General features: G+C 42.0%; 1 protein-coding gene across 3 annotated transcripts in view; it reads right to left on the bottom strand.

Annotated features, from left to right (window-relative positions):
- acap3a (ArfGAP with coiled-coil, ankyrin repeat and PH domains 3a) overlaps window positions 1–11,713 on the bottom strand; it is a 56,059-nt gene extending 44,346 nt beyond the window's left edge. For all 3 annotated transcript variants that reach the window (XM_049581380.1, XM_049581381.1, XM_049581382.1), the window contains exon 1: window positions 11,665–11,713. In XM_049581380.1, coding sequence (XP_049437337.1) covers window positions 11,665–11,667 — 3 coding nt within the window. In that variant the 5' untranslated portion in view covers window positions 11,668–11,713. The remainder of the gene's footprint in view (window positions 1–11,664) is intronic.
- Between the last annotated feature and the right edge of the window lie 1,281 nt (window positions 11,714–12,994).

The raw sequence follows: 12,994 nt of genomic DNA, 5'->3' as shown, positions 1-12,994 counted from the left end.
ATACTACAGTCTTTGATTTTGTTGATTTAAAAAACATGCCTTTCTAACCTGCAGGTAGGTTCAGGGGTTCAAATGGTATTTAAAATAAATACAAAACACAACCATTTAAAGCTCTATGCCCCTCCCCTGAGCCAAAAATAAAAAAACACAAGTCCCTCCCCAGTGCTCAAAAAATATTTGACATACCTCGCTCATTTCGCACCACCCCCACCAACCTGAAATAATGAACAGTCCCAAACCAGGATTCAAAATAGGTACAGATGAGTTTAACTTGACCAGACTTCAAAATAAGAATGTGGCTGAGATGGAAGTGGTCATTGTTTTCCTGCCACCAGCTCTAAAAGAGACTAAGGCTTAAGGCTTAAGGCTTCATTTTACGGCTCTATAAACTCACTGGGTCCAAATGAGTGTGAGAACGAAGCCGCCCTCTTGTCCTGTTTGTTGCTTCATCACATCAGAAACCATCCACTTCACCGTATGTGAGAAACCAACAAAGGAATTCCTCTGATGCTGCACCAGACGCTGTGTTATCCACCTCGCCAGTAACACGCTAACAGGTGAGCCAGCTTTTGTAGTCGAGTAAATAAAGTGCTTTTAATGGCGTCTTGCACAGTGTCATGTTCAGAGGCCACCCTGTGTGACTGTGCACGTGTGGTCAATCCGTTCTCCTGGATGCTCTTTAAAAAGCGTAAGCGAGAAGTGGAGTCCTGTGCCATTGAGGACTCCCACAAACATGCAATGACTCAAAACAGAAGCAGCAGAGCGGCGGTGTGAGGCGGCTATAAACACCCGGGTGTAAGATTATGTTGGGCACTGTGCAGAGGTGAGGAGAGGTGAGGTGAGGTGAGGTGGACTGACGCTCAACATAAACCACCATCTTTAAAAGTAGTGAAGTCAACAAGCGTACATCCATGTTTGTGAATGAGTGAGTGCTGGCAGGAGAGCCGCTGTGAGACTTCCTGGCTCTGAGGGTAGTGCAGCCTGCAGCATTCCTGAGCTGCTTTGTGGCAAGTTGACACCCTGACTTCCATGGGACAAGATGCCAGAGGTTGTCTCTGATGTAAACAACTGCAGGATCAACAACAAGCAGCATAAAAGGTGACGTTTTAATACGCCACAACAAAGATGTGGAGCTGACGATATCTTAAAATACTGGATGCACTGCCAGGAAATTAGGACCATTATGTTCTCCAGAGATTTATTATTTAAGAAACAGTTCAATATCTGACTCTGTGCTACCCTGAATCTGTGAAGAACACTGTATTTTTCTTTTTAAACTCTCTCTGGTGCAGATGAACAGGCAAGCTGGTGGCTACGGATTAAGAGAAGAGACACCACTTATGCTCTGAAATGCCGCTAACAACAGCAGGGTCCAGGGGAGTAAAGGCAGAGGGGGTGCCTGGGATGCTAGGTGTTGCTGATGAGCCCTCTGGAGGTGTTGTGGGCCTATCATCGAAACACCAGTGAAGGAGGGTCCCACCTGATGACCCCAATGAAGCTTTTACCATCCCTAAACCCATAACCCCCTCCCCCAACATGGCTCCAGCTATCGCTCACGAACACAAGTATGTGCAACAACTGACCAGTTAAACTCCACTTCGACTGAAGTTAAGTATGTTTTTCTCCTGTTAGTTTCGTCTCTCTTCGAAAGTATGGGTAGTAAGGGGAGGTAGAGTGTACGGCCCGGTCTGTTGGGGGAGAGTTCAGTCCGCACAGACGTCTCTCTTTCCCACTTTTCTATCAACCCAACCTTAAGCCTTTGGCTCCCACTTGGAAACCCCCAGACGGCACTATCACTCCCACTCATAGTCACTCAAGTATGTGCATCAAGGTATTGTAACATCTAGTCCTAAACTGAACTGAACATGAGGTGTCAAAGTTAACACTGGCCTCCATGGTGAACGAAGAATCAAAAAAAGCAGAGGATTCTTGATGACTTCAAGTCATTGGTGAGCAAAGAGCAAAACATCTGTTTAGTAGTAGTTCAGTACTTCCCAAGCAGACAGCCCTGTCTGACAGGGAACTCGACTAAAAGTGAAACTTCTCTATACTCTCCTCAAAGCCAGACTCCATTGACCAAAACAATAATTTTACCTCACTGAACACAGGAGCTGCTGTTCCACCACTGCCTCGCTCAGTTAGTTAGTTTGTGTTTTTGTGTGACTTTGGTGAAGCCGAACTAACACACCTTTAACACACCAACTTCAAATAATAATACAAACAAATTAATTAATCAAGGCAGTGGTGGAACAGAAGCTCCCATGTTCGGTGAGGTAAATTAATGTTTTTGTAAATGGAGTCTGGCTTTGAAGAGAGCACAGATAAGTTTCAGTTTAAGTTCAGTTCCCTGTCAGACAGGGCTGTCTGTTTGCGAAGTACTGAGCATTTGACTGGATAAATGAGACTTGAATATGCACAAGCTGTGTGAGATATAGTTCTTTTGTTGTTAACTGCAGACCCCTGTGACTTCAATTCATCAGAAATCTTTCTCTGTTTTTGGATTCTTCGTTCACAGTGGAGGCATTCAAGGAAAAATTGCGTTTTCCTAACAAATTCAACACAGCACAGGGTGACTAATTAATATACAAACAGTCATTTGAGGGGTGAAGTACTCCTTTAAGAATAAACCTCTAGGGACCATGAATGTCCTAATTTCATAGCAACGCATCCAGTATTTCAAGATATTTCTAGAATTTCGAGAGTTTGTAAACGGATGTTTTGATATAGTTTTGCTTTTAATCACAGACCCTTATGACTTCATGTCATCCAGAATTTTCCGCTTTTTTGGATTCTTCATCCATTGTGAAGTTTTCTTCACAAACCTGACATAACATGGGGTGAGTAATTGACATACAAATGGTCATTTTGGGGGGTGAAGTATTCCTTTAATGACTTTCAAAATTTCTTCTTATCAGGCACGGCAGGATACGTCCAAACCTGACGCCCAATTTCCAGTCATCTCAAGCTACACTGTAGAGTTTATGAATGAGATCCTCCTCTTGTTTGGATTTGAAATCTTCCCAGCAATCGATGACTATCATAACATCTTCCTCTCAGAAACACAGACAGTGTTACATACACATAGTTGGAATGTGGTTGAATAAAGGAAACACTGTCAAACATGTTTAAGGTAAGTTAGGATTATCTGGCACATCTTCCATGACCTGATATCAGAGCTAAGGAATGAGACTGCTCCAAGCACCCTCACAATGGGCTACTGTACTGACTACCAGTTCGTAAATCTCCCTGTCATTCCACAGACGTGTTGGGACACACGCTGATCTAATGAAAGCAGTAAAGCAATTATCTTTGGCCAGATCAGTGAACCGTACACAAGGGTTAGTCCACGAGTTAAGGTCTTCTGTCAAATCAGACAGGAAACTGTTGTTGTTTTACTTTATCAAGGAAGATTGACTGATCATGCTTCAACCATCCAGTTACATCCATTGAAAACTTCCCTGTAAAGCCAGTTTGTTCCTTTGCTGTTGCCAGTTTGCTCCTTTGGTTAAACACCATTAAAGGTTTTTGAGACTGGGGGTTGCATCAAAGATTTAAATTAGACATCATCAGTGGTCACACAGCAGCCAGAGTTGTTCACATCTATTTATCTATTTATTTCCCATTTTTAAATCAAACATAAGCGAGTGAGCTTAAGTGGCCACTTTATTAGGTCCACTTCTACAATCTGATACAACTCTTCTGCCTCTCAATACAATGTAGTCCAGTTAAATACCTCTAAATATAACCCCAAGAATAAACATATTTGAATTTACACATTTCTTACATCAACAAAAAACTGAACTGAAGAAACTTTATGGCAGGGCTGTTGTACTGAATTTCAATAGATCCTACAGGTGTACCTAATAAAGTGGCCATGTCGCAGAAGAAAATGTTGGCACTGTACATTTCTTGCAAGCCACGGATGTGTAACATTTGTACGTTTCATAAGTAGCATATCAGTGTTTCTACAGTGACGTAGTTCTGATTACATGTATATGAGTTGACTGTTATGAGAGCGAGGAGAGGATGGTCGATGGCGAGAAACTGAGGCAAGATGGCTGCCAAGCTGCAGTCCACTGTTGAAGGCCAACAAACAATAAAACTGCGTGGTGAGACACTGCTGTTTCCAGCCACGATTGAGACCATAATTCCTTGTATTTGTACTGTTCAAGGGCTTCAACCTTAATCTTACAATTAAAGGTCTGGTGTGGGGGATTTAGTGGCATCTAGTGGTGAGGTTACAGATTGCGACTAGCGAACCGTAACATTGGGCCAGCTCAGACCAGGGTGCAACAACAACACAGTTGTGCTCCATTGACTCTAATGCAGTCGTTTCAGATTTTCTTCATTGTCAGGCTGGTTTTGTGGATTTGGAGCTAAATGTTGTGCCTGGGGCACGTCGTGTATTAATGATACTCGTTACCTGGAGAGGTTGGAAAAAGATATACTTTTCTTCTCTGTTCCAAAACCAAAATCAAACCCTGAAAAGTGTAGGGTTAGCTAGCTAGCTACTGAAGATATAGCCTACTGAATGTATACACATGCTGCTTTTGCTTTTTAATGATTATAACAGTGAAACAAAGACTGACCCTGCTGTACAGGAACCAGTGAAGGGAAGCAGGGAAACTTTGCTGATGTTCAACCAGCTGTGTGTCATCACACCGTTCATCTGCACACACTGCGATGCCACACAGCTGGTTCAATATCAGCAAAGTTTCCCTTTATATTCATTGTCTTGTGTGGCGATCAGCAGTGATGTGGTGGTTCACTTTTACACTGTGATCTGTAGCCTATAGTTCGGCTTTAGCTTCTAACTATCTTTGTCTTTTTAACCTGTTGTTGCTGCTGAGTCAGTTTGACATCCTGGATATATCCTTCAAACACAGACTGTAGACCCCTCTGTCTGCTTCTCTCTGGAATCACTCTGTCATTTTTCCAAAAATATGATCATATTTCTTCAGGGAGTGCAGTTAGCTACAGTGTGGGCTCCATGCTTACTCTGACAGCTTGTCGGACCATCACAAATGGCTTAGTGAAGGGTCAATTTGTGGCTGGCGTGAAAACGTGAATGGCTCTTTCTAGATCCAGTGTTTGGTTTGTCCGATCTAGGCTACTGTAGAACAACAGTAGATATAAACGACTCACTCTATGGTAACGTTAACACAATGATTCTTATTTTCGGGTGATTATACACTAAAGAAAACATATGAATAACATTTCTGCAAAAATATCCTCCTACATCCTGCACACTGGACCTTTAAAAGATCAGTAAAAAGCTGTCAGTGTAGGGAACACGACTAAAACAAAGTGTTTGGGCACAGATAGGAGCGTAAGTGTCTCTGTCAGGCTGCTGTGCTTCCTTTAAAGATACATTTTCATGTATTTTTACTTTCTGAACAAAGAACAGTTGTAGTCTGCGAGGAATTTCAGCTGCAGACAGAAACGCCCTCCTGCTGTGTCTTACTTTGTTTTCCAGTTTCCAAATATAACCGAGAGACACCAGCGCTGGCATCCCACATGGGAATAAACTCACTCAGTACATACAGCCGTCTGCATCGGCATACTTATTGTATTTAAATGACTAAAATCAGTGTGTAGCTAGACACAATATGTAGTTATAACCTAAATATAATGCTACATATGATCCTTTAGCAGCTTGGCTGTTAGTCTCTTTGTGCCTTTGTGTCAGTCTCCCCTCATTTCTAATGGATGTTCAGAGAGTCAAACATATGTCAATAATTTATTGAGTATTCATATGGAGTTTCATGCTTGAATTAAACAGAGACTGTTAAAACGTTGGCCTGATTCTGTTGATGCTTCTGAAAGAAAAAAAAAATCTATTGTGAAATTTTTGGAGGACGCACAGGCTCGGCGTGCAGCTAAAGTAAAAGGAGCCACACTTGGCTTGACCTTCACACAAACAGAGCCTGTTTGTTCTGTTGTGTGGCGCTGAACTGGCAAGACGGAGCCGCGCTATCAGGAAATGGAGGGAAGAGAGAGCCAAGACTCTTTTATGCTTCTCTTGAATCTGTGTTCGCTCGCTCTCACGTCCTCGTATACACTCGAACATATGTGTTTATTTTATGCGCTTTAAAGGCATCCGAGCATGGCTGCAACAAGGGCAGTTGGCACTCAGCGCTCCCATTTGTACGGTGCCATTTCATATTCTTAAGCGCTGTGGCAGCTGCACAGCAGAAACATGCACACAGAGGGACATCCGTCACAAGTAGCAGATATAACCGTCATCATTTCTTATTCATTGGCGCTCTGCTGGAGTCCCTCGGCTGCACTGTTAAATGCATGTGGCGTCTTTCCTGATTAAAACAGGAACGTGTGAAAGATGTCAACAGAAAATGATAATAAAAGTCTTTAATACTGGTGGATCACGAGGCTGCGTAAAGGTCACGTTATTATTCCTGTGAAATCTTTAATCTCAGGGGAATCCCTCTTATCGCTTCAGTCTCGCACTTCTCGTACTGTGCACCCCCCTCTTCTGCTCCGTTCTGCTTTTACATCAAAGCAACAAAGAAAACCTTTGAGAGCCAATCATATTAATGTCCAGTCAGACTCTTGGCTCTAATGGACAGGAGGGAGGGCGGGAGGAGACGGGGGGGAAACGGGAGGCTGAAAACCCAGCTGAGCGCACACTGTAAGAGGCCAGCTGGTCCCAGGCCAGACCCACACTCTCTTATGGTCTCTGAGAGTGTGACACACTGAACCAGACAAACAGAGGATCTGTCAGTCTGACAGAAACACAGACAGACTGATGAAGCTCTGAAGTCTGCATCCGACTGGGACTGGGAGGAAACATGGAGTCCCAAAACTGCCAAAGCTCTCATATGAATGCCAGCGCAAAAGACGCTTTTGTTCCTTTGTAATAGAACAAAGAAATTATCGATACAACCTTCACAAAGCTGCTTTTACCATGATAATGATATTTACTGTACAGTAAAGATTTGAAAGACGAAGAGCTTTGATGAGTAATTTGAATCTGGAGAGGTAAATGCATTCTCGAAGGTGTTTGGGGAGAGTTCAAGAGGGAGGGGGTGGCTACGGAGAAGGCTCTGTCGCCCAAGGTTCAGTTCTTGTCCTGAGTGGTGGAGTCAGGAGGTTGGCGTCAGAGGAGCGGAGGCTGCGGGAAGGACTGTGGCAGTGAGGCAGGTCAGTGAGGTAGGAGGGGGCCTGATTATGCAGGGCTTTGTGGATGAGGAGAAGGGCTTGTTGTGGGACAGGAAGCCAGTGGAAAATCTAGAGAACAGGGGTGACGCAGCAATGGGTGACGGGCAGCAGAGTTCTGGATGTTTTGGATTGTGTACCATGAAGAATGCTGTTACAGCAATCGGTTCTGGATGTGACGAAGGCATACTTCTGCGCTTGTATGAAATGCACATGTCTAAGTTGAACGTAGGATGATAATTCTATTGCCAGTTTATTAGGTACACTTAGCTGAAACAACTACAGCCTGATACAACAGTCCTTTGATAATGTCTTTGTGAAGGTTAAAATGTTCATTTTTGGTTTTAAAGTGTTGATTCAACTTTAAACTAATAATTTTGCAGGCTGTATTTTTTGGTGCTGTTGAATTGTGTTGTGTCGGGAGGTGTTGCAAATATATCTAGTCCTTCCCCACTGATACTAATGCTACAGGCCAGCAACCAAGATCAAGAACAACGGATCACTTGCACTTTGAAAAGAAGTTTAATCTTGAAAAGAAGATCCTACACATTGCTCTTGCCCAGCTTCACAATTTACTGATCATACGAAAAGTTAGTACTAGCGAAACTAATGAAAAGTTAGACACATTTGAGACAGACGGATGGATGTGTGAATATCTCCCTTTGAATTAAAAAGAAATTAACAAAAGCAAAATGCATGCAGAAAACTTGAGTGCTCACGCTACTTATGTGTAAATTCTGCATTTTTCTGAACATACAGTTTGAACCTCAGGTAGAATGGTTTCAAATGATTGATGACTCATCCTGCACTCGGGCGTTTACAGAAGTTTATCCAACCAAATGAGACTCTTGACGACAAGCGAGCCACACTGGTCATATAAAACCACACCTTACCATCTGTAGGTAGGGCTGCAACTGTATGAGATTTTCACGGTGCAATAACTATCTCAGAAAGTAGCGTGTTACGCAACGGTATTACGGAATTATCAGTATTGTAAGTCAAAATGACCCTTAGAGGTATGAACACAGAAGGGTTATTTTTAGCTAAACAAATGTTTTATTACTGGAAAAAACTTGAAACAATTTTTTAAAAATGAAAGTGTGCAATATTATTGTGATTTTAAACAATATGCTTAGTATTGTGACCAAATATATTTCAAGATATTGCACTTTATTACCATTTTTCAACTGCAAATTATGATGAGTTTTTTTCCTCACCCCTAATATTCATGTATTCATAACGTACCAGTATTATGTGCATACTTCTGCACTTCTGGTTTGATGCTAAACTGCATTTCGTTGTCGTATTTCTGTCACTGTCAACAACAAACTCAACAATCCAGTGTAACAATTTGACAACAGCCTGCTGACCTGCTGATTGTCAAAGGTTAACTGTTGCTTGGCAACAGAAGTGATGAGAAACATCGGCATTGTCCTGAGACGTACATTTCAGCTCGTCTTCGATCTGGCTCTGAAGCACTGGAGCACGACAAAGTTTTTCTTTTCAATGCTGTGATTACAACCTTCACTACTTCACCAGACGAGAGGACATTATTGTTCGGCTATATGCCATCGACAGTCACACACACACACACACACACACACATACTGTACACACGCCTGACCATATAGAACACGCTCAAGGTTACAAAGGGTTACTACTGTCCAGGAGCTAAAACTAATCCACGCCTGGCTGAGCGACCCCAGACCCATTAACCCTCCATTTGTACAGCTGACCTCACTCCCTGCCAATAGACTGGGAGTGAATGAGGAGGAGGGAGTGGCTGATTTGCGATGACACATCTTTGTTGTGGCTTCAGAAAGAATGTGATCCACACACACACACACACACACACACACACACACACACACACACACATGCTCTGCTCTTTACAGCATCGTCAAGCACGCAACGGGTTCAAGCTAATGGACTTCAAAAGGTGTCAGAGGGGCAGGAGGGGGAGCAGGGGGTCAGGAGCCTCAGAGGCAGGGAGGGGAAATGACTGCAGTAAAGCAGATGCTCTGTTTCATGTTGGGGGAAGATTTAGATGAGTAAAAATACAGTTACAAAGCTGGGAATAAGACAAATATTACATTAATGTTACTGCTATTCAAGGTTGTGATTCTAAGGAATGTTATCTAGGTGCCTTTAGATGAGTGGAAATTACTCAGATTGTTGTAGATAGAAACTAAGAGCTGATGCTGAAAACAGAAAATCACACAAACTGCCTTTATTGGCCCACTTTCTAATGCGGAGCCTTTCTCAAATGGTTTCTAAGATACAGGAAATGGCTTTATTAACACTTATTTACTAACACTTTACAGATCAGTTAAAAGGGCAACTGCTGAGAGCAAGTTGTGGTTTGGTTAGTCGTATTTTAACCCCACGATTTTGCTCTTATATATAAACATTTAACTCTTATCAAACATCTCTTCTCACACTTCCTATTATCAAAGAGCAGTGGATAAAACATTTAGTTAACAGCTTCCTATTTTAAACTGGTGCTGAACATTGCTTTCAACTGTTAAAATGACCAGTTTGGCTTTTATCTGATTAACTCTGCAGCTGGTGTCTGCGTCCAGCCACAGACTGTTTTTGAGTGAAGACACGTCACTGTGTAAAACTGCAGTATGACCCAGAGCTAGTGGGCCTGCTGCGTGTTTTAGTAGTTCAACAGAAACCAACAGAGCAGTGGTTCCCGACTGGTCCAGCCACGGGGTCCAGATTTCTCCTTAGTCATTAATTTAAGGTCCACACAGTTCAGTATATTCAGCATCAAACTTGTGTTTGGCCATGTCATCAGCTCGTTTTCTATCTCTGTTAAGTAGCTGTTCGTCAGTCACTCACTCTACAGCAGGAAACTGCACTTTAAGTTGAAAGCTCTGTGCTAGAAATTCACTGTACTTCAATATAAAGTGTGTTTTTTACAAAGTTGACACGTTCGTGAGTCGCCTGCGGTCCATTCAGAATGGATCCCCGACCCACTTTTGGATCGTGACCCACCAGTTGGGAACCACGGATTTAATGCACATTTCAAATGCAGAGCAGAGGCGTCAAAAACCTCTAGTTCCTCCAATGGATTGTGGATGTTCCAGAAGCCTTTCAATTCCTGTAGACCACCATTTTAAAACTTCACAGCAGAAGTAAATATGTTTACAGTCTGGTGAAAAAAAAAAAAAATCTCTATAGCAAATTTCCCCGTTCCAAACAACTGTACGGAGGTGAATTTCACATAACTTAACTGTTGATGTTTGATTTAGGCTTAAAGTTATGCACAATTAAGGGCGTGTCACTATTTCATTGTGTTTTCAGTTCATGACTGTATTTTATATTCATGGTTCAATGTCTGTTTTTCCCTGGCAAAAAAATTTGCATTAGCCAGTGTTGCATTGTAACGCGTTAATTATATTACCTTTTCCAATATCAAGTAGTGTAATTAATTACTGATAAAATTCTAGTAATAATGTTAGTTACCCCAAAACTAAACAACTCGTTATCGTATCAGCAGACTCATTTTCATAATTGTTGCACTGCACAGGCACTTCACAAAGCAGCAAGCTAGTTTTGAAGATGGAAATGCTTACTTTAGAGGCTGTAAATTTTCCCATTACTTTGATTTTTTTAAAGATTTTTTTTGGGCATTTTTTTAGCCTTTAATGGATAGGACAGACAAGTGTGAAGGGGGAGAGAGAGTGACATGTAGTGAAGGGCCACAGGCTGGAGTCGAGCCCGGGCCGCTGTGGCGACAGCCTTGTACATGGAGCGCCTGCTCTACCACTAAGCCACCGACGCCCCCCATTACTTTGATTTTGCCAAGAGAAAAGATAACAAGAATACTGTTGCTGTAGGTAGTTGGACTAAAACTCTTTCCACTGCCACAGCAACGGTGCGCTTGCAAAAATATTGCCTTGGGGAGACAGGTTTTGGTGTAACACGCCCACAAAAATATCGCCTACAGGACGCGAACCATGGCAGAAAAATGGCTACATCCCCGCAAGATCAAACACCACAAAAGTTAGTAAAGGACGTGTTGAAAACTGCTACACAACCAGAGGTGGTAGGGCGGGACTTCAGCGGGTGGCTCGTTCCACCCAATGAGAGGCTGATCTATGCAGCGAACTTCCGCCCACTCAGACTAAAGGGTGCCTAACTAGCAGTACTTAACTGCACACTATGAGGCATTCTTCAATCATAAAGCCTCATTAAAAGACAGTGAGTGTATTTTTTTGCTATTTCTTCAGAGATGTGAGACAGTGGACTGCTTCACAGAGACAGACAGACAGATTTAGTGATGTGTGACGGAAGTAATCCACGTGGAATCAGTTCAGCTCAACTTGACCCTCTGTGTTGCTCTAGAGGAAATATGGGACCCTAGTGAGACCTTAAACTGCCAGTAAATGTTGGATGATATCACTGCGCTGCTCCGTCTCATTCCGCTGTATGAGGCGGACATGTGGGTACAGTGTGGGGAAGAGCAGGCTGACTTACCATGTGGTAGTTGATGATTTCCTGGAGGCTTTCACCGCACTTTTCCAGGCACTCCTGCAAAGAAAAAATAACATTCTTCTTTAACCAGATAAAACATGAAGAAATACTCTCAGCTGCTGTATTTGCATCTGAGAGTAAATAAAACCTGTCAAAAACTAAAACCAAAATTTATTTCTAAAAGGAAGAAAATAAAAAAGCTAAAATAAAGCTGGTTAATGTCAGCTGAGGTAAACTGGAGGATTTCTTCTTCTGAACCTCGTACAGGAAAAGAAACTGTAATTGCAGGGCTGTTTCAGTTTCTTTTTTTCTGAGAGTCAGAGCTCTATTGAGCCTTGTATTCCCTTAGCCCTTAGCAGTAATGATTTTATGAGCTTTTTTAATGACAAAATTCTAACTATTAGAGGCAAAATTCATGACCTCCTGCCCTCAGACAGTACCTATCTAACCTCAAACACAGCTGTAAAATCTAATATATATTTAGATTGCTTCTCCCCAATTTCTCTTCAAGAATTGACTGCAGTGATTTCTTCATCCAAATCATCAACGTGTCTCTTAGACCCCATCCCAACTAGGCTACTTAAGGAGGTCTTTCCTTTAGTTAACACTCATATATTAGATATGATCAATATATCCTTATTAACAGGTTATGTACCACAGTCTTTTAAGGTAGCTGTAATTAAACCTCTACTAAAAAAGCCCACCCTGGATCCAGAGGTGTTAGCCAACTATAGACCAATATCTAATCTTCCCTTTATGTCAAAGATCCTTGAGAAAGTAGTCGCAGACCAGCTGTGTGATTTTCTCCAGGATAATAATTTATTTGAGGAATTTCAGTCAGGATTTAGAGTGCATCATAGCACTGAGACAGCTCTAGTTAAAATTACAAATGACCTTCTGATTGCTACAGACAAAGGACTCGTCTCTGTACTTGTTTTATTAGATCTTAGTGCGGCGTTTGACACAATTGACCATCAAATTCTGCTGCAGAGACTGGATCACTTAATTGGCTTAAAAGGTTCAGCACTAAACTGGTTTAAATCTTATTTATCTGATCGTTTTCAATTTGTTGACGTCGCAATGAACCATCCTTACGTACTAAAGTGTGTTTTGGAGTTCCGCAAGGTTCTGTGCTCGGACCAATCCTGTTTACTCTATATATGCTTCCGTTAGGTAACATCATTAGAAATCACTCTATAAATTTCCATTGTTATGCGGATGATACTCAGTTGTATTTATCAATGAAGCCAGAAGAAAGCAATCAATTAACTAAACTCCAAAATTGCCTTAAAGACATAAAAACTTGGATGAGCACCAATTTCCTGATGTTAAA

The sequence above is a fragment of the Epinephelus fuscoguttatus genome, linkage group LG7 (genome assembly GCF_011397635.1).
Source record: "Epinephelus fuscoguttatus linkage group LG7, E.fuscoguttatus.final_Chr_v1".
Lineage (NCBI taxonomy): Eukaryota > Metazoa > Chordata > Actinopteri > Perciformes > Serranidae > Epinephelus > Epinephelus fuscoguttatus.
The sequence above is the reverse complement of the archived record's forward strand: the minus strand, read 5'-3'. Positions and strand labels throughout refer to the sequence as shown.